Source organism: Haemaphysalis longicornis, unplaced genomic scaffold (assembly GCF_048455015.1).
Source record: "Haemaphysalis longicornis isolate Haplotype H1 unplaced genomic scaffold, Haemaphysalis longicornis Haplotype H1 scaffold_1, whole genome shotgun sequence".
Lineage (NCBI taxonomy): Eukaryota > Metazoa > Arthropoda > Arachnida > Ixodida > Ixodidae > Haemaphysalis > Haemaphysalis longicornis.
Window position 1 is genome coordinate 250,638,015 of NW_027526203.1, and position 22,101 is coordinate 250,660,115.

At 46.0% G+C, this 22,101-nt stretch overlaps 1 protein-coding gene across 1 annotated transcript; it reads right to left on the bottom strand.

Moving 5' to 3' along the window:
* Nucleotides 1-744: 744 nt before the first annotated feature.
* On the bottom strand, nucleotides 745-13,787 carry LOC144144135 (antimicrobial peptide microplusin-like). Its single transcript, XM_077675516.1, has 5 exons — nucleotides 13,558-13,787; nucleotides 11,280-11,341; nucleotides 8,408-8,500; nucleotides 2,373-2,399; nucleotides 745-1,508 (listed from the first exon to the last, which is right to left on the bottom strand). The coding sequence occupies exons 1-5, from the start codon at nucleotides 13,634-13,636 to the stop codon at nucleotides 1,377-1,379; spliced, it is 393 nt and encodes a 130-aa protein (XP_077531642.1). The 5' UTR covers nucleotides 13,637-13,787; the 3' UTR covers nucleotides 745-1,376.
* Nucleotides 13,788-22,101: the final 8,314 nt, after the last annotated feature.

Genomic DNA, 22,101 nt, shown 5'->3' on the forward strand with positions numbered 1-22,101 from the left:
CCGTGTAGTGCCTAAGCTCGTGCGAAAGCAGGAGGAGCAACTCACGCGGCTTTTCGCTGTGAAATAAATACATGAAGGGTGAGTTCCCCTTCACTGATTAACAGCATTTTGGTTTCGTTTCTGCTTCATTCCTGCGTGCCTGCATGTAACGAAAACCTGGATGTAACGAAAAATTGAGACATTTTGTCAACTTTGTTACATTCAGGTTTAACTGTGTTGCTTAAGCAACACAGCTTAAGCAACACAGCTTAAGACGTCAGCATTACCTAATGGAAAGAGAATTCTCTTTCCATTAGGGAATGCTGACGTCTCATGGAAAAGGAAACTCTTGTGAGGCAGTGTATTGGACGATGCTTGATAAGTAGGAATTAGCGCTACTTTCCCACGATATTTCGTTGTTGGCCTAGCCATAGCGTCTGCTATTTTTTATACGAAGTGTAGCCAAATGAATTTCAAACCAGTCACATAAGTTTGTCGCTATGAGGGAACGAACCGCAAGACTCTTCCGTAGTCAGGGTTCGCGGCGTCAGCGACGGAGCGCCGTCGCGCGAGCTCGGGAGCCTCGGAGCAGTAGGATGACGTCGCATGTCGCGCGTGGCCTGGTGCATTCCTCGTGTCTGGTAGTTCGGCGAAAGGGGTAAAACTAATCGTGCTGTTTCACAGAGGAGTGCATCTTAACGGAGGCGCCATAAGCAAACAAGGTGTTTCAGCAGAACACCAAAAACGGATGCACGCATACAAGTCTTGGCAACAAATCGCACTTTAATTCCTTCTTGAAGAATTTGTCATATTCTGGGAAACAATGATTTCGCTAACACGAAATAAATAAGGACGAGGCATAAACGTGAACGGTAAGTTTTGTGCAGGAAAAACACGAAACGAAGGAAGCGCCACGTATATTTGTCCCCCCCAAGCACAGTCTACTCATCATTTTTTTATTACAAGAGCAGAAATGTTTCATATCTTCATGATATTTTTACACACTACACTTTCAAGTTATGTTCTAATTGAATTTTATTTGTGGAAACAATGATCCGTCACGTTTATAAATTCACTCACATTTGTCTGATTACGAAGACAGCTCTGCTAGCGTTACCCGCTTTGAATCTTCGGCCTTAGCATGCATTCAGAAAGCGTCAGTTACCTATATATGGTTATATGTTTTATTTTTTTATCCCACGTTTGCGCACCGAAAACAGCTATTTTGTTTTTGCACTTCTGCCACACACACAAAAAAAATGAGAAGTATACAATTTGGTGCTCTTTGCAATTCTCAAGTCTGTAAAAACATGGGGTTTTCGGGATGAGAGTAAAGCCCCAAGTACGCTCATATGCCTTATTTGCACCCAACAGGCGAGCCCATCATCAGGTGCTGCTCAGACGACCGCGGCGCCGATCAATCTGACCATGATGTTCCAGAATCTGCTGTTTCTGGCGTACTGCAGCGCCGAAGTTCTGCGGGCCTGGCAAGTCTTCGCGGCGCTGCTCAGTTCCAGGAAATACTTGTACTGCGAGCATTCGCAAGAAAATGGGTCAGGGAAATAAGATGGGTGTACTCATTCCACAGCACAGACAGAGTTCCGCGTTTATAAGTATGGTTGGCGATGCGGGGTGCGGATCTTTTTTGACGGCTTCTGGCGTGTGCGTGTGCTTGTGTGTGTGTGTGTGTGTGTGTGTGTGTGTGTGTGTGTGTGTGTGTGTGTATGCGTGTGCGTGCGCGTGTGCGTGTGCGTGCGCGCGTGTGTGTGTGCCCGTGTGTGCGTGCGCGCACGCGCGTTACGAGACACACAATTCGGCGTTACGAGTCTCGTGCTTTACATTACCAAGCTCTTTCGGCTCGGAAAGCATGCTATTCGGTAGCCTCATTTACATGAACTTGAGTCCCGAGATCACAATACTCTTTAACGTGACAGCGTTATGGCGAACGTAAAGTTTTTAAACTGGGACATGTAAAACTCTGTCACGTTCTCTTCACCTACATTTGCGAGAGTTCGAAGTCGTCTGTCCACGTTATTTACATGGTTTTAAAGAGGATGTCGGGGGAAGTAGACCCAGCAGTACGAATGGCTCATTTAATTCCTTTGTTGCTTTCACAAGGTCCGGCTGTGGGGTGTAAAAGCAGCATGGCCGCCAATTGGAGCCTTTTAAATGGTTGAGGAATTTATGCGGCGCAAATAGACTACCGGGCATTACCAAAACCTCTGAACCGTTCGACGTATACTCAGAGGCGCACTGTAAAAAAAAAAAAAAAAAAAAAAGCGAAGACCCCTGATCTGTTCGTTAAATGACTGGTGCGGTTGAGTTTGACAATGTTAAATCTACAGATGCCTTAATACATAAACACTTGGCAATTTAAAAATATCAGGACTTACCTCCATGTATCTAAAAGCCGCTTTTTCCTGTAAAAATCAAATAGAAAAGGGACTTTGTTACCGCAGAAAATACAATGTAATCAGCTAAATAATTCACATCAGCAACCAGCGAACTAAATCATGAAGTGTTTGAAAGTCGTGCATGTTTAAAATTCATAATCTGTATGCCATGGTAAATAAATGAAATGATGTGATACCACTACGGACTACGTAACCATTGTAGACTCATAAGAGATGCGAAAGTTAACAGGGCTTGGGGGAGGGGGGCTAGCTGGAGATGCAGAGCTAAAGCGGGAAAGTGCTTAAACATAAAGGCGCCATGCAGACAAAACCCAAGTTTGGTTCATTCGAAAGATTGTCTCGTTAGAATCACACTGACACCATTTTTTACACAAAATTCATACAAATAAGCTATATAGTTAGGAAAAAAGGGACTGGCTGCGACCCACTAGCTCATTTCCCGCACTAGAACATCACGTCAAATGCTCCAGCTGTGCGATTGGCTGAGGCTGCCAAAAGCAAACGCAAATTAGGCAGTGCTTATAAGCTTTCCGAACGAGCTATTTGTGCTTACATTTGGGCACATTCTTTTTATACCAGTAAGAATGGTAAGGTAAACAGTGTGATCGATTGTTTTATTGTAGGGTTTAACGTATCGACGCAACGCAGGCGATGAGGCGTGCCGTAGTGGAGGGCTCCGGATTAATTTTGACCACCTGGAGATCTTTCACGTGCGCCGAAATCTCGTACACACGGGCGTTTTTGCTTTTCGCCTCCATCAGAAAAGCGGCCGCAGCGGCCGGGAATCGAAGCGGAGTTCTCGTGCTCAGCAGCGGAACGCCTTAGCCACTGAGCCACCGCGGTGGGTTGAGGTAAACAGTGTAACTACGAAAGTGCACGTAAACATAGAAGTACCGATGAGCTACTGTTGGTACTGCGCGCACTATGCTTGTTTTAGCTGCACAGCACTGCTGCGCTTTGGGGTTGTCTCAGACAGCACTGGCCTGCACACGCTCTTTCCTTCCCTCAGTTACGGTGATGGCGAGAACATTGTTTTATTCTGAAGTGTGTTAGGTGCGACTGCATCTCATTCACTCGCCTTGTCCCTCCATACGGCGTTGTCCGCACCCCTCCCCCTACACTATAAAAAAAATAGTTAGCGGCGCCAGGTTTCGATCCCACGACCCTGTGGGCGGAACGCGAGGTACATGGTGCTCTTCCCACTGCGCCACAAAACCAAGACAGAATCAAATGCTACGAACGCGCCTTATATCCTTGACTCATTCAAACTACGTCAAGAAGCTACTGATACAACGCATGATGGGGCAATGATTAACACTTGCAATAAAAGAAAAGAAGCTCCCACTTACAGCAACAATGATGAAGTAAAGGTCGTTGCGACAGCGAAGCCCCAAGCATACCACTTAGAAAGATTGACCAAGATTGGCCAATAAAACATAATAATAATCATAAAACATAATAATCATACGCGTTCCCGACACGTTTCACGCGATTTCAGAATCAATCCAACGGAAACACCAAGTGAACCCCACGATGCGTCGCATCTACACAGGGTTCCCCTCGCGGGGAGGAGTTCCAGTTTTTTTTACCGTGAATATACGGTAGTTACAAAGAATGCACATCACATACAGAATGCTACACCCACTATCAGCTTGGATACCTAATACAGGGTGCTAGGCGATAAAGGACCGTGTTTGAATAATTTTTGCGAGCAAACCACTTTTCTGTCCGCTCTAAAATTTAAACAGAGGTCGCATTTCGTGGACTATTTTGTTTAAACCCAATAACGCTTATGGCTTACCTACTTATTTTGAATACAAATAAAGGTTATATTCCACTCTCATGAGCAATGGGTGGATCGTCTGACCGATCCGGACTTAGGACACCAGCAAGACTTGGTAAAGAGGGCCTGGACGGCAAGTCGCAGCCTGGGTATCCTGGAATGGAGATGCCTTCCAGCAGACGAGTGCCCAGATATCAGCACTTACGCTCATCAATAAACGTTTAACCTTTCCCTCTTCGTGTGTCTTGAAATCCTACCTGGCGAAGAGAGAGAGGTTAAACGTTTATTGGTGAGCGTATGTGCTGATATTTGGGCACTCGCCTGCTGGAAGGCATCTCCATTCCAGGATACCCAGGCTGCGACTTGTCGTTTCCTCCAACGACTCCCACAGAACCAAGTCAATATCATATGGACCTGGCCCACTCTATTTTTCGCGGTAACCAGACGGCACACGTCCTGGACCGAGAGCTCGATCCCTGGGCACCGCAAGAAGCGTGGACTGCGGACCTGGCAACCACTTCTCACATACGCTGACATAACTCAACTTTGCAGACTAGCGAGACAGCTGTATCCTCCAGGAACCGATCAGACCACGAAAGAGCAGGAAGTGATCCTGAGATCATCATCATCATCAGCCTGTCTACGCCCACTGCAGGGAAAAGGTTTCTCCCATTAATCTCCAATCACCCCGGTCCTGTGCTAACTGCGACCAATTTATCCCCGCAAACTTCTTGATCTCATCTGCCCATCTGACTTTCTTCCGCCCCCTGCCACGCTTGCCTTCTCTAGCGATCCACTCTGTTGCCCTTAAGGACCAACGGTTATCTTGCCTTAGCATTACATGCCCTGCCCGCGCCCATTTCTTGTTAAGTTCTACTAATGTGTCCTTAACACGCGTTGTGCCCTGACCCACTCCACCCTCCTCTTGTACCGTAACGTTACACCTATCATATTCCGTTCCATTGCTCGCAGAGACGTCCTCAACTTAAGTTGAACCCGTCTAGTGAGCCCCCAAGGTTCTGCCCAATAGGTGAGTACCGGTAAGATGCAGCTGTCATACACTTTGCTCTTCGGACTAATATACCCACACACACCCAACAGGACCACACGCCATCGATCCTACTCGTTATCTTCCCCTATGTATTCACTGCCAAGCCCCAGGCACACTGTACCATATTGTCTGGGAATGTCAACTAAACTCACATCTCCCCCATCGCGACCTCTCAAGCGAGAAGTGGGAGAGTATACGCTGGCCAGCTTCTGTCCTTAAACGCAGCTTTTGCTAGCGGAAAGCGCAAAAACAGCCGGCCGTGCCAGCAGAGTCTTGGACTGAAGACCCCAACCACAAATATGCTCACTTCAACTCTGATTAAAGCCTCTCTCTCTCTCTCTCTCTCTCTCTATATATATATATATATATATATATATATATATATATATATATATATATATATATATATATATATATATATATATATATATATATAGTTTGGAAATGAGGGGCTCGTTAGGAAATACAGAAAGAAATGCCGGCAGTCTACAACGCCAAAGAAGGCATAGGGGAACAGTTAGACGATTTATTACCGTTAGTGACGTTACATTATTTTTTTTATTATTATTAATTACGTGAGAAAGAAAGAAAGAAAAACACGCGCCCAGAGTGGGGACCGAACCCACGCCTTTCGATTAGATCTCGAATGCCTCGAGATCTAATCGAAAGGCGTGGGTTCGGTCCCCACTCTGGGCGCGTGTTTTTCTTTCTTTCTTTCTCACGTAATTAATAATAATAATAAAAAATAATGTAACGTCACTAACGGTAATAAATCGTCTAACTGTTCCCCTATGCCTTCTTTGGCGTTGTAGACTACCCGCATTTCTTTCTGTATATATATATATATATATATATATATATATATCTTCGCCTACGGGAGAGCCAGTGTCCTCCTTTGACTTCCTGACCCCGATGGAAGTGTGGTGCTTCTGTAGTATTCATAACAAAACACGCAATGATGGTTTGAGGGGATCACGTGTTTTGTTCTGGATACCCCAGGTGACGTGGCAGTACTAAGGTAATCATCGCGTCCAAGATGGCCTCTGGATCTCTCATGGGCGAAAATAGTTTTTCACCCAAGGGAGATCCAAAACCAAAGCCGCCAATTTATCGTCGCAACACCCTGTAAGTGTGCATTGACAGCAGAGCTTGCGTGCACTGCAGTGCAGTGGAGCTGCAGGGCAGTATCACGCAGGCTGCTCTGATGGTGATAAAAAATATTTCCTTGATTAAAACAACATTGACCTCAGTAAAAGTTTCGCTTGTTCAAGATCGTAACCATTCCTATTATCTGTACTAGGAGGATTGTCGCTAGGGGCATTCGAAAAATAAACTTTTCGAGGGCGGAAGCTTGGGCGAGTTGGTAATACATTGCATTGGAGGGAAGCGCAAACTGACCCGGGGACAAGAGAAGAAAACAAAAACATAAACGAAACGAAGCGCTCGTCTCGTTTATGTTTTTGTTTTCATCTCTAGTCCCCGTGTCAGTTTGCGGTTCCCGCCAATGCAAACTCTTCGAAACGAATCGATTATGAAAATTTGAAAGATATTGGCTTCAAATATCGTATTGAACAGAAACTATTTATTTTAATATTATCGTACCTAATGAAATATGCAGCGCTGTTTACACGTGTACGTATCTCGGGCGGTAGTAAACGCGGGAGAAAAAAAATTTCAAAGTCGTTCGTCTAAGCTGATGCTAGTGCTAGCCATCCAGCAGTGGGAGCGCCCTTGGTTACACTTGGTAGCCTTGTTTTCGTTTCTTTTTTTTAATGAGGTAATTCATTATTAATGAAAATAATAAAAGTTGGAAATTCGGAATTGATGGATGCACGATGAGCTTGGCTTCATTTACGCTGTTGTTCTACTCGACGAGCGCGAAACTGAACATCGATGCCGGTCGAAATACTTGTCCGCCTATTTTTCGAAACTAAATATTGCGAAACGATATAGTCAATGGAAGAGATACGCTGCAAAAACACGTGGAGATAAGACCACATACACCTGAACCCAGTTCTAACCACGCTAACCTCGTTTCCGTTATGTCATCCTCTGTGCATCATGCGCAGCTACCGCGCTCTCATCAGGAACATACAGCAGCCCCTGTGCTTAGCATGCTCGCCGACCCTGAGCCTTGCTCTTTCTTGCTCGCGCGGCATTCTTTCGCTCTGTGACCTTGACTTTATTAAACGAGTTCATGCACAGAGACCCTTCCCGTACCACCAAGGTATAACGGGTAAATTAAATACATTGAAATTGGATGTCTGGATTTAAAATTAAAAAAAAATACCTTGACTGACGGGTTTCACATTCCGACATAACGACTGACACCCATTTATGTATTAGAACCCGCCGCGGTGGCTAAGGCGTTGTGATGCTGATGCAAAGAACGTGGGTTCGATTTTCGACCGCAGTGGCTGCTTTTCAAACGGAGGCGAGATTTCGAGACTTCGGTCCACGTAAAGATCCATAGGAGGACAACATTAATACGGAGGCCTCCATTACGGCGCGCCTCATCGCCTGTGTAACGTCAGTGCTTTAAATCCCACAATCAATCAAATCAATAACTCGATGTGCCGCGTCATAAAATGGTAGCCCTTTCATCTATGCGCGTAAATGCCTAAATAAAACGAACGCTGGTACATACAGACCTTTTTTTTAAGTGTCTGCAAAAAAATCCACCAACATACTACCGGAGCTATGACTTGATATATTCCAGAGCTCTAAAACACAGAATAACGCAGTTTTTTTTACGCTCACAAGATTACTTTCCTAATAAGAAAATGACATAACCGATCATTCAGCAACAAAATACATAAACCAGGTCGATCTAGTGACTAAATGACAGTACATATCAATTGAAATTACGCTTCAAGCACCGCTTGGAACTCACCCCCGTAATGGGGTACTATTCATTAGCAGTGGAATAGCCTAATGTGCCTTCGATTCGTTTGTTTAAAATCTATGCGTGGGATGTGGATTTTTTTTTTATTTACCTGTACGCACCGTTCGCAAAAACCTCAGGATGCTGCTACCTCAAACCTCGTCTATAAGCTATGCTGGCCGGCCGCCGGAATCCTGCCACAACAAAAGGGCCCCGCAGTGACTTTGCAGCAAGACTGTTGGGATGCTAGTTATCTGCCGCGTCTCCCGGGCTATAATAATGAATCTACGACTTACGAATGAGCCGACGTTGCGACACCATGCACGGACTAGGCATAGGTCACTGTGGCACTGCTTCTTGGCCGCCAACTTTGTAAGCAGTCGGCGAAACTGTTGCGGAGAAAAAAGAATACATCTTAAAGCACCCGCTGTCAGCGCCGCTATCGCTGCGCTCGTGATTTATGGCAGAGTTGATGTCCGTACCCACGGACGCATACTCACAGACAAGCGCAAATTAATGGAGAACTGGTCAAGTTTTAAAAAATGCCTAAGTAATTAAATAATTTCAATCAATAAACCCACACGAATCAACAATTTCAATCAATTAACAATTTCAATCAACAACACCTTCAGTTGAAGCTTAAATTCGCAGCCTTGGTGCGCGTCTCGTCAAACATCCCCAAAAGGCAGCATATACCCGCAGGGACGATTGAGCACGCATGGCTTGGTAAACAAGTTTTTCAAACAGATTATTTTAGTAAATGAATTCCGAGAAATAAAAGGGACACTGCAACACTTCCGGTAAACGCTTTCACTCTTTTCTTCGCGTCTGGTGGCACTGCGAAAGCTATGGTTATCGCCAGCACGGAGCGGCACTTTGTTATTCGCTCGTCGTAGCAGATCCGCCTTCTGTTACAGCTTTGCTTTTGTGGCGATTCTTTTAAGGGGCTACCGATTGGGTTTATGGCTGCAACTGAAAGGAAGTCGGCCAATAGCTCCTGCATTGCTGTAATGACGTCGATCGAGCGCTCGAAGAACGTCACGACCAGGAAAGAAAAAAACATTTTTAAGTTACCTAATGGGAATAGAGCAGCAATTTTCGGCGGAGGTAGTTTGTGACCTCATATTCTTAGCATTGAATGTGTTTGTTGAGGACGTCCTGAAAGCATTTAAGTTTTAGAAAAAAAGTTGAAAAAAAAGTGTTCCACAGTCTCTTTAATCAATACAAGAATCCTCAGCTATCTCACCAATTCATCAAACAACGATTTAACTAATTGGAATAACCAATCATAGTTACACCATCGTAATGGCCGCCAACGCGTGAATGCCCAGCACACCTGTGGAGTCATATTTTTTCGTATTACTGAAGCCATCCGCGTTGGGAGAGGGCTTTCTAGTAGAGTTGAATTGATGTGGCGAAAATTCACCCTTGTCAGCAAAACAACAAAAAAAAAAAACCTACCCTTGAAATCAGTTGGACGCAGATTAGTTTCAGGGCAGGCTTGCGCGGAAAGTGGTGCAAATTCTTTTTTTTTTCGGTTTGATTTATTTAGCTCAACCCTTCCTATTAGCTAAGGTGACCTAATATCTACGCTAGTCACAGCTTATACTTTCGGCAAAAAAAAAGAGGTATTTCCCGAACGTTTTGTGCACATTTCCTGTACCATCGGTTGAGACATTCTGGGGTGCCTCTTTAATATCGGCGCAAATGTCTTAGTTGCTTATTTCGACTCGAAAGGGAAAGAGATAGGGAGAGTCAGTCCCATCCGGGGTGATCAGAGATGCGAAACAACGTGAATAAGCACTCGCGTCTCCCGTCCACCAGCCACGATGGACTTGCTTGGAGCTGTAAAAGATGCACGCTCCACCGTTGGAAACAAAGGGCGGAGATTCACTAACGAAGACGAAATAGTGCGCACTATATACTCTTGAAACGGCACGGTGGCTAGAAATTTGCTTTTACCCGTAAATATCGCAAACATCAAATGAAACGAGAGTGTACATTATTGTAATTTCTGTGAATGAAAATGGATGACTTTATTATAGAAGGAGGCCAATAGGCCCTGTTGGGGGACATGGAAAAAAGGGTAGGGGAAGATGGTTCATTTAAAGTCTTCACTGCACTGTGAGGGTTCACTTAGCACGGTATGCACAGTTGAAGTTGTGGGGAGGACACTCTAATACGACCACCAGCGGGGTATCCAAAAAATAAATTTCAGTTTTCAAGTAGTTTATTTATCATCAGATTTGCAAAACACATGAGTCCAGAAACACGGGGAAAAGTCTTACTTAGATGTACCACTTTTTGATTCCGTTGCTGATTTTTATCCCACACTGATCTCTATTACACAAGCTAGTGGAACTCGAACCTTTCATTAAGGGGCTGCTTCAATATATATCGCAGAAACTTTCATTGAAGCTTGTCGGTACAAGGTTATTTATTGGATTCGAACAGGCATCAACCAAGCTGCGAAGTCGATAACTTACATCACGGCCCCAGGTCGAACACAGTGAATGTTTAGCTAATTGGGAAACAAGACTCTAATTTTGGGGCTACCGAAAGTTGTCTTATTTTTAATCGTTTCCCCGACTTCAATACCTTCATGTTAAAAATTAAAGCTACATGTGTTTGCATTATCTGTCAGTAGCCAATTGCTTTCCCGCTGGGTCCCAGCTGGATGGTCATCGTCTACCTACCCTCGCTGATGGCAAGGATTACTGAATGTTCTATCCCCTTTTTATATTAGTAAACACGAACAAACTGAATTGAATATGCTTGAAAATCATAAATGCGCAGGATTTGTTTGTTTGGACAATATTCCGCTTTAATTATGACCCTCTTTCTACGCCCTCTGTCATTCGGTGCACCCCCCCCCCCCCCAAAAAAAAAAAAAGTGCCCACATAAGTGTTTCAGGAGCAACAGCACGCTAGGCATAACAACTTCTGCTTCCTGATATGTTAAACAGCACTTGGATGAGAGCGCGTCGGCATTGTATTTGTAAGTTCGATATGGTTCCTGCTTGCCGCTATTACAGGTTGTGGTTCCTGAAAACGTTCCGAATGCAAAAGCCACTCCGAAGCTACGGGACACCTATGTCTGACAGAGACGTCTAAAGGAAGACATAGAAAGATTTCAAAACACAGGAGAGGTAGAAAGATATTTCTTACTTCCGGAGACGTCTTCAGGCGAATGCAGGTGAGGAAGGAGTGAATTTCCGTACCACTCTTTTCTGTTCAAACAAAAATAAAGTTTGTGTGATAAATTCTTAAATTGTAAGAAGCACACACTATGCGGACACTATAAAAAATTGCATGTTATGAAGCTTTCGTTGACTGCGAGTTTTAATTACCGATAAAAAGACACGTGCGACATTGAACATCTGTTATGTTGTCTGTTGAGCATCTCTTGAGCATAGGTTGTGCACAAGCAAGGTAATGTGTCATAATTTCTAATGTAGGATATTTTCAGCTGTAGCTGTTCAAAGCGAGAGGACACCTGAAATAGGGCTTGTATAGATGCAGCCCGTAAAAAGATTATCGACATCGGGACGCAGGCACTCTGCCTATTTTCGCCGATTTATTTCGAAGTGCAATTCGTAATAATCAGGTGACTCTAAAGTAAAGAAGTTGATTTTACTTTTTGCCTATTTATATTTTAGTAAATTCGACTTTCCCACTCAGCGTCTTTACATTAGTTTAGCAAAACGGTAACCAGGCAGCTTGACGGCTGTTACGAGCTTGATGACGAAACTGCGGGGGCTCAAAGTCTGACCTGCGTGCGTACAAACCTTATGCCCGAAATGCAATATCTAACCATTAGGCTACCACAGAGGTGTGAAGAGCTTATCGCAACAGCCGCAAAGCCGCACCAGTATGCGCCCACACAAGCAGTAGCTTCGTTTAGAAAGCATTTATCCCGATTCATCGAACCGGTGCCGGTTCGAGTTGTATTGTGTTGCACTTTTGCACATTTTAAGGGACAATAATTTACCCGCGTCATGAGTCTAAAAAAAATTCCTCGGGGCACTTAAGTCGGCTTGCGTGCTTTGAATGCGGAAGCATTAGGGCTTCTCCTGGGCATACTCATCAACGGCTCCTTTATTGATGAATCGTGTTTGCGTCTCTTCCTTTTTATTTCTTCGTCTTTTGGCTGCCCTCGCTGCATTCTTCACATCTTAGTCTTTGGGCTTATGGATTTATTTGCACAGAAACTGGGGGTACATTCGAGGTAGAAGCACCTTTCGTCACGACACAGCACACATTAGTTACGGCAAGCTGTCAGGCACCCCTTCCTAACCCTGGTTCCACGAAAAGCTTTCCTTGCGGGTTTTAATATCTACGCCGTGGGCCATTTCTGGTATTATCCGCAAGAGATGTTTGCCAAAGATACCCCATTCTTTTTCGGATCATTAGGCATATAATGCTTCCACATTAAAATTAGGCGTTGGTGACCATCCTCAGCAGGCAAAGCCTAGGGTCTTACCTGTCGAACAATGATATGTCCGTCCTAACTGGTACCCACTTTGTGTTACAAAACCTTTCTGAGACTTAGTCCGATGCAGTCAGTCTGCCTGGTGCGATCAAACTATACAACGAGAAACCCTGTGTCTTCGTTACTTGTTCTTTGTCGCAAGTTAAGTTTAGTTATTCAAAAGTTCTGTTAACTTCTTCATTTTTAAAATAACAGCACAATGTCCTGGAAAATTTTTACTACAGCTTTAATTTTGGTACACTATATAATTTGTCAGCTCAAGGCGGTAACATGTCTGTTAATCCCCTACCCCGTCGCATGCACCTCACAAGCCTTAAAAAAATAATGTTACTTCTTCATACTCATACACAAAAGTGTTTATTCATCCTAGGTGACTCTCGTGCGCTTAGTTATAGTTGAGGTACCAAATCTAAATTTTGCAAAAATTAAAAAGCGTTGGTGAGAAATAAACGCCAGGAACGACCTGCATTTGAAGCGGCAACTTGGAATGAAACCGACTTTCATGTCGAAACAAGTGTCGTTGCGCTCAAAGGCAAGCAGATAAATATAGGGATGTAAACGGAAAAAAAAACTACAATGAGATTGCTAGATTCTCAGAACAATCGAAACTAAGGCCTAAAATTTTTAAGCCAACAGTCCATCGGCTTGACAAAAAAAAACGTCGTAAGCTATTACAGGCATTAAGACTAGTTGAACAGCATAGCACAAGCAAACGGAAGTCCTTGTATTGCTTTGAGATCAGTTCGGTTGTCCTCGAATTCACAAGTTTCTTCACTATGTATGCCCTAATTTTGAGTGAGCTGCTCACATGCGCATTTGTTAGTTCACTTCGCCCAGCCTATGCCGACCGTAAAAGGGTTTCGTCGTCCATATAATGCGCCTTTTAGAGTGAGTACGATGAAATACTAGATTCAGCTATAGTAACTTGATCCGAAACAAACAAATAATACTTACCGCAAATATCGAGCGGGCTCGAAGATACTACGAGCGTCACAGACAATGCAAAGGCGAGGAAAAAGGTAAGAGCCCCCATTTTGGAGATTTCAGGACTGCAAAGGTATTGAACTCTGTGGTCAATGAAGCAGCACCGGGGGAAGTCAGTGTCAATCGGAGCGTTCGCTTGTACTATGGATGGGGCGCCAGTTGACCGGCTGAAGAAGGGGTTAAACGCGTTGTCAACAAGAACGTGGGGCACGGGGGGTGGCGAGTGGGTGGAAGTTGCGGGGGTGAATTGCCAAACGCGCTCCCATTGCGCTGACGGGAAAGATGCTGATGAGGTTTCGCCTATTCCTAGTCAGCTGTCACGCGGTTGCTGGGATCCTGCGAAAGAAAAGTCGACCCCGCTCTCACCGATAAGACCAGTGAACACGCGCTCCAGTGTTTATGCTCCGCGGGCCACTGACCCTATACCGAAAACAAACATGGGAACCGAATCTGTTCGCCAATCGTGCGCGCCTGCTACCAGTTATACTGGTTCCAACTGGTATACTCCTACAAGTGCGTGCGCTGGTGTAAGCGCAGCATGACGTAAACTTAGTTGTGCGCACTTCACGCAACCAAGGGAAAAATTTAGTTGACCAAAACTTCGCCCACCTGGCATCAATACACAACAAGGTGCATTTGGAGCTAAAAGTGAATTTGGCGTATTTAAAGGGAATCGGCAACTTTAGTTACTCGTCGCTTGTGTTATACCGTAGAATCTTCCGTTTGGAAACATAGGTTACGTTTGCATGCCTTGGTGGGTGCAGCAATGCTGTATTCATAAGCGCACTGTGTATATAGGCCTAAGCTCTGGCGCAGAATATACTTACCTCGTCCGTGTCATAACTGTTGTAACGATTTCCCTGTATCAACCGCACATTGCTCGGTTTCCCGTTATGGCAGACTTTTTTTCTTTTTTTTTCGCCCGTCAAGGAGCCGTGAGACAACACGTTGTTTTTGTTTGTTCTGGCTGAAGCTACGGTAGCGCGATAAATCCAGTGTTTTAGCCGCTATAAGAGTATTGATTGATTGATTGATTGATTGATTGATTGATTGATTGATTGATTGATTGATTGATTGATTGATTGATTGATTGATTGATTGATTGATTGTGAGGTTTAACGCGCCGACGCAACGCAGGCGATGAGGCGCGCCGTAGTGGAGGGCTCCGGATTAATTTTGACCATCTGGGGATCTTTAACGTGCGCCGAAATCTCATGCACACGGACGTTTTTTCTTCTTGCCTCCATCAGAAAAACGGCCCCCGTGGTCGCGAATCTAACCCGCATACTCGTGCTCAGCAGCCCAACGCCTTAGCCACTGAGCCACCGCGGTGGGTCGCTATAAGAGTAGATACAACTTCGGATGCCGCCGGCGGGCTTTGGGAACAGTTAGTTTACTTATAACGTGTGTTCTACTGATGCTTCTACTATTAGTTAATTAATATTTATTATTAGGATATCCCCGGTAAATTCATCCACTTTGGCATCCTTGCTTGCGAAGTTTGTACTTGTGTGATACCGGTTTTCTGCACTCCAATAAACCTCTTCCACTCTTTGACTCCTATTATTATAAATGTTGTTTATATTATTATTGACATATAATTTTTTATCATGACTGTCATATTAAGCTTACTGACTCGGGATGTTATAGGACGAGCACGATATTATCATTTGATCGTTCTAGCCGCGTGTACAGCAATAGGAAAAAATTCCGCGGGGCACCAAAGTGTGCGTACGTGACCTAATGCGAAAGCATTACGACTTGCAAAGGACTTGCGCACTGCTACACCGTGTTTGCGTGCGCCAGTTAGGAGACAACGACGCCCTTGGAGGGGCACAATTCGTGTCGTTTTTCTCCATTCACTGCCTTGTACGCCTCCTCCTCTTCGTCCTTGTTGGCGTACTGAGTAATGTAGCACGATTTGCCGACGCAAAAGATGGCGGCACATCGCAAGACACGGTGCGACTCACTGCAACAGCTCCGACGAAATCCAGACAGGCTGACGGCTTGCCCTGGCGCGCAAAGAAGCCACTAGGGACTCGCGCTCATTTTCTGTTCTATTTTAACGCGAGAGCGTTAGAAGACTGATCGAGCGATTTCGCGTGGGCGCTAGCCGCCTGCAGCTGCCATCTTTATCATCCGTGCTCATGAAGTGTCCGCGGAGAGAGTGATTTCCAAAGGGAAAGGACGGTGGCGGCAGCCAGAAGCGAGCGCCCTCCTGGAGCTAGTATCAGGCGCAACAACGACTGAAGTGAAGTAGGAAGTGTACCGGTAGGCTCACCGATCGTGAAGCTAGGGCGGAGAAGAACGAAAGGGTACGTTATTCCAGCAAGTACCGTGCCTGTGCAGTGAAGTTATCTCACCCCTTGTCGGTGTTCCTGCCAATGAGCCATTATTTTCGTGTGCAGTGGGGTTGCACTGATATTTTCCACCAGAAGCGCAGGCCTTTTTTACACATCATGGTGATGGGGAGCGTAAGTTTAACTCCGAGCGTTTCTAGGATCATGGAACCATTTTCGGTGTACGCAAGGCGTCTGCATTGTGCCGTCAAGCGTACGCGGAAACACATCATTCCCTGAACTGACACCGGCCCCAACATTGCGTTATCAAACTAAAAATTGAACAAAAACTAACTCTGCACTACTAAAAACTAATTAAAGGCCTAGAGTTTAAACAGAAACAAACTAAATAATTAGAAATTATACCCCGAAAATAGCGTCTGATCGAGGAAATTGCGAATTACTTTTCACAGCAGAGCTGTTTCAGCTTGAGCTTGGTCCGGCGGCATTCGAAAAAAAAAAAAAAAAAAAAAAGGGAGGGCCCGGCGTCGTCCCGTTCGATCTTCGAGTGCACTCTGCCAGGCGTTCGTGGAGTGATCTCTTGCGTGCTCTTCTTCTCGCCAGTTCACGTGCGTTCGCGTCTCTCGGGGGAATCATCCAAAAGGTCACCCTACAGACGCGGAGTTCGCGAAGCCGGTGGCCGCCGATTCTAGCGCGTGCTAGCGCGGTACACTTAAGGAGAGATCTGAAAGCCTACGGACAAAGCAATCCGGGCTTGCCAGTCATGTAGAACATTCAGCAGCAAGCTCAGAAATTCATGCGAGGTGCAACATCCGGGTCTCCAGGGAGAGGGGCCGCTAGCTCTGATGTTTCTTCAGCCTTGCACCACCACTAGTGCAAGCGCCGCCAGATTTTTTTTTTTTTTTTTTTTTGTAATCTTTGGAGGCCCGGTCACCAACGCAAGATCGGTTTTCAAAGCGCCCATGGCCGCGGGTATCTTATGATGCTCTGCGAGTGTACACGCCGAAACCCTGCAACTGTCGCTTTCTCACTCAATCTCACCAACACCCTGCAGCCTGCTGACGCGTGCCTTTGTGCCCACACTTAAGGCCACACAAGCGCAGATGTCCTGCGTCTTTTCTTGTGTTAGAGATGTTGCAGGACGGTGCGCGGTACGTCGAGTTACACAATTATCGAACGACGGAAAAGGCTAGATTTTTAAGAGCAGGGCTCTTTAGGCTTGACCTCGGTCCATTGGCGTTCACAAAAAAATACCAAGAAAAACATCGTGCACCTCTCCGTCTAACGACGACAATGGTTGAACGAGAAGCTGTCTCGGGATGGATTCTTTGGTTGGCCAAGCCCACACTGCGAGTATGTGCTACCTGGAGGTACGACCGCTTTTCTAGAACACCCACAGCAACTCTCGGGCGTGCACTCCGTAGGCCTAACGCAGTGTTGTACACGTTTCTCTAAAACAGGGACGAAAGCTCGTTCCTCGTTCCTTCCCAACTTTAAAACGAGCTCCCGTTGCGCGTTCCAGTTACACTTCGAACATTGGAACGTGTCGTTACATAAACGTTACATTGGATTTTTTAGGTAAAACATAGTTTCGGATAATCGTTCGGCGAAATAAAATGTGCAATTTAAAACTCACATTGAACTGCGTATATTATCCGAATATTAACACCACCTGCAGCAGATTATCTGGAAATACAAAAGAATTAAAAAACGCGTCAAGACGAATTTTTTGTGGGAGCACCGGACATACTCCAGACATGTCTAACTGCAACTTTGGGACTTGTTTGCCACAAGTGCAACACATACGGCACTTTCCACTTCGGTCTTCAAATGTGCAGTCAGGATATTTGTCTTCAGATGGGCAGATAAAAGTTACTCACACGCACGAATATAATCAAATTTCTTGCACAAGAAACTGCACCGAAAGGAAGAATACGTAGGTGTTTAATGAATTAATGAATATTACAGTATGAGTGGGAAACATATGTCCAAAATACATATTCGTCACTTAGTAGATTCCCTTCATTGAACTAAGCAAGAGTTGCATTTCAATGTTGAAGTCGGACAGACGAACCACTTTCTTCGTCAACACTTTGTTGGTAATGTTGAAGATCGCTTGAGGGTACTGCCATGTTGTACTTGAGGATAAGTTGGTCCAGTCCCTCGACGTTCTTCATCTGCGACAGCGGGTAGTCAACTGGTACTAGCAGGTACTGCATCAGCTCATCCTGTGCCCGACAGGCTGCGGGACGGCCCGCTGCGTGGTTTTTGTTGTGGCTTTGACCTTAGCGGAAGCACGCTCCGCGGAAGGGCGGAAAAATTGGGTAGCTTATCAGAACAAACATACAGTAGCGCTCTGTGGCCTTTTGTACTAGCTAGCTTCAGCGCCCTAAGGCTTTGGCATCAAAAACAGCCAAATTCTAGCCGTTCCTTCGTAAACCTAACGAGTTACCGTTACAGTTCCGCCGACCCTAGCATAATGGTGGCGTTCCTCCGTTCCTCCCAAAAGGAACTAGTTCCAGGACCGCCGTTCCTTAGATCGCCGCTTCGTACAACACTGGCCTAACGTTTGGGTTTGGGGTGTGCTGCGCGAATCGGTGCCTGGTGCTTGGCGTTCGCTTCGATCATATCGAAATGAAGCAATCGGATAGGTGCCCGCTTCATTACGCGAAGAACACAGGTTCGATTGCGGCCACGTGAAGCGTGTTTTTCTTTCACTTCACTCACGATAATTCATCATCATCGTCAGAGAAAGTTGGATTTCCCTGCAGGGCGTATTGGCGTATAACGGTCTCAGTGAGGACACTAAAGCTTCACTTTAAAAACTCCCCCGGCGTCCAGAGCATTAAATGTGTAGTTTCTCCACAAATGTCACCCGTGGCTTATTCAACTGAATCTTGGATAGAGCAACCTTAATTCTAAGGAACTGGTCTTTATTGACTTCAATCGCCTGAAGTAATTCAATAATTGAACTTTTTTATCTGTTGATTAGGAAGACAGAGATGGAGAAAACTTTATTGGCAACCTTTGCTGAGCGTAATCACCCGAGAGGGAGGTTCCGGGTGGGCTCTTCGTCAGACGACCGGCAGGTGGTCCTTGACGGCATCTTCCGCCAGCTGGACGACCGCAACTTGTACTCCAGGGTGTTACGATGAAGCCCGCAGCTGTGCTGCAAGCTTCGTGCAGTGCTCTCCTGCTATGTGGCAGAGCCACCACAACGTGCGCCTTATGCGTGGGCGTCGCTCGGTCGGTGACTCAAGCTTGCAGCTGCAGACAGGTCCCAACATACCGCAACGTGCCTGGGAACGGCCGCATCGCGGGCACCTCGATGTCGGCGGGATTCAAACTTCGGCGGCGGCAAACGCGACGTGTGGATGGATACACGTCCGATGGACGCGGACGCCGCATCGGAGACCTCTTCTCTCCCCTATCTCAGGCTGCGTTCCAATTCGCGGACAGCTTCGTAGACAGCCTACGAAGCAGTCTAACTAGACGTCGAAAGCAGGTCTAAAGGAATAAAAGTGGAACGGCGCCGCGGACGCAAGAGCGACACCAGCGCAGACGACAGCGTCATAGCAGACATGTTGAGTTGCGCAAGCCGCAGGTTTCGTAACTATTATTACCGTTGTTATTACAAACGTTACGTAATTAAAGAAATTAAACAGTCATCTTAATCACTAGTAACTTATACTAAATATTTAAATAAAGGAACAAGTGCTTTTGTTTTGACATTAATACGCAAAAAGGTGGCGCTGGCGTCACTTATTAGTTTAGACAGGAAGGTAGCCTGCATCGTTGCTAACTTCGATGCTGTCTCCTTGAAGCAGTCTGCGTTGACTGCTTCGTTCGAATTAGAACGGGGCTTGACATGGCGTACTGTCCGCGAAGACGGCAACGAAGCTGTCTAAACGGTAAAATGGAACGCACCCTCAGTCTCATCGTGCGCCGCTACTACCAACACCACCTAGATTTCTGTGTTTCTACTGCCGACCCCTCACGAACTCTGAAAAAAGTGTGTCAGTACTATGTTCGTGCCGTGTGTAGAAAGCAGGCAGAAAGCTTGTTTGACCTTTAGCGCTTAGGGTATAAATGCGGGATCCCAAGCGCAAAAGGGCATTCATTTTGGAGCAGCGAATAAATCCTGTCACTCTGGTCGAGTTCTGTACTGTAACCTCTCCTGGAATGGTATTGTTTCTGTATAGGTAAAGCATGTTTCTGTAAGGCAAAGCAACTAGCCCAAGTTGGTTCACCATACTTATACGTATGATGAACTTCCTTGTCCCGTCCGTATGCGCAGTTTTACGTATAAGTTTCTATATTGCTTCGGCTCATCCCTCGCCATGCAGTAAACCAGTCAAGCGTGCCTTTGGCTTCTTATCGTTGTCACCAAGGCAGCAACTTTTGCTGGCCGCTCGACCACCACGCTACCTCGCATGCTGGACGCGACCGAGCCCGGTGCTGGGACGGCTTCCCGTATGTAACAACGGGTTGCCAGCGGTGGGATGGCAACTTCGTAGCAGGAGATACAGCTGAGCAGCGTGGCCTCCCACTTCTCGAAATTATAGTGGTGTAAAATTCGGGGTTGGCGGGTTTAGGTTTGAGATGACAGACCCAGACCATGCGTGTAAGTGAAGCGGCTAATAGCCTGCGCCATTTGCGTGTGCCCTAGTACCTTTCTGGGTACTGTCAATGGCCTAGGACTGGGTGTGTGAAAATGAAGATTTGCAGCCTAAGCCACTGTACTGATTGCCCACTTGTAAAGCCTGTTTTCTTTTTATTCCACCAGCGCACATCGCCCGACTCGGCCTGTTGGGCCCTGTCGAGTAGCTCGTGTCGGGTACTGTTGGACGCCGACGCCAAATTCGAATTCATCCGGCTGAGTCGCCCGACTCCGCCATCAAACACGACTTGGCTCATCGGCCTGCGCCAGCATGGTGGTAGCGAGCTTCGAGGCTGGTGTCCGTTGCAGAACTTGAACGACAAGCGCTTGCAGAAGTTAAGACAGACCGTGCCGGCCGTGAGTCGTTGGCCTGTTTCTAATGTTCGTGCTTTGTGTGGAGCCGAGGCAGGCAAGAACGGCACCAGCATCTGCAGTGTGGTGCGCTGTGTGTTCGTTTTCTATCAAGGGTTTAGAGATACGCTCGTCGTGCTCATCTACAAATATGGTATATACATAAAACTCGACATGGTCGCGCGCGCGAGATTACCGCTCAGTGCAAGTCATCGTGACCCGGCTCTCGCGCGCTCCCAAATGTGCTTCGAGTTATCAAGGTCTGCCTCCGCTCTTGGATCATTGATAACGTTAAAAATACAATCACTGTGGGTGGAAGCATCGCGCAGTACCGGTCAGTCTTGTGCACAGTGCAGTGTTTTGATATCAACTGTGTGCGCCGTGCTGCATGCTTACGTTTGAAGTATAGAAGCTCAGCTCTCGCCATCAGCCATCTCCACCAAAATCCGTCAAAATGCGATTGACGTGTGTGGGATGTCGCAGTTCTCCCGGAGTTGATTATTTGAATGAAGCTGCGGCGCCGCAATCTCCAATACTGCAAGAAACACATCGAATACAAGAAATGCACGGTTTACATCATTTTCCCTGTGTATACTTGCGAAGTTGGTAGTGATGTGTGGCAGTTCTTCTGCGTTTTCAAATGTGGGGGCGTTCCTGGCGTTTCGATGCCGCTGGTCAACTGCAGTGTTCCCAAACCAGCGACGTGAGTGCTCTTCTAGTTTGGCTATTCTAGTGGTAGCGTTATGTGATGGCAACTGTGTTTTGTTTGAGCAGCAACTGCAGTGTGTGTCCAGGCTGTTTTTCTTGCATTCAGTACTGCCTTGGTTGCGTGACGTGTGCTTCATGCGAAATGCTGTTCCCGTTTGGGACTAACTTTAGCTTTCATGGTCATTTGAAGCCGTTGCTTGTTTGCGCATGCCGCGTGTAGGCCCTAGGTAAAGCTAACACGTCCATGAACCATAATTCGAAAAAGTTCCTTCCCTAATGATGCACATGGCTATTGTTAATGTAGTCATGCAGTCATGACAGATGCTATAAGTAGTGTTTACATACCGTGTTCACAAAGTGGCTTCTACCATGAACCTTTTCAAACGCACATTTACACTTCTGTTATTGTTGTTTGCTTTGAGCCACAGCAAAGTTGGGTACGCTATGGCCTTCACTGAAATCTTGAAATGCCAACACTGTCAATCATCAGTGAAC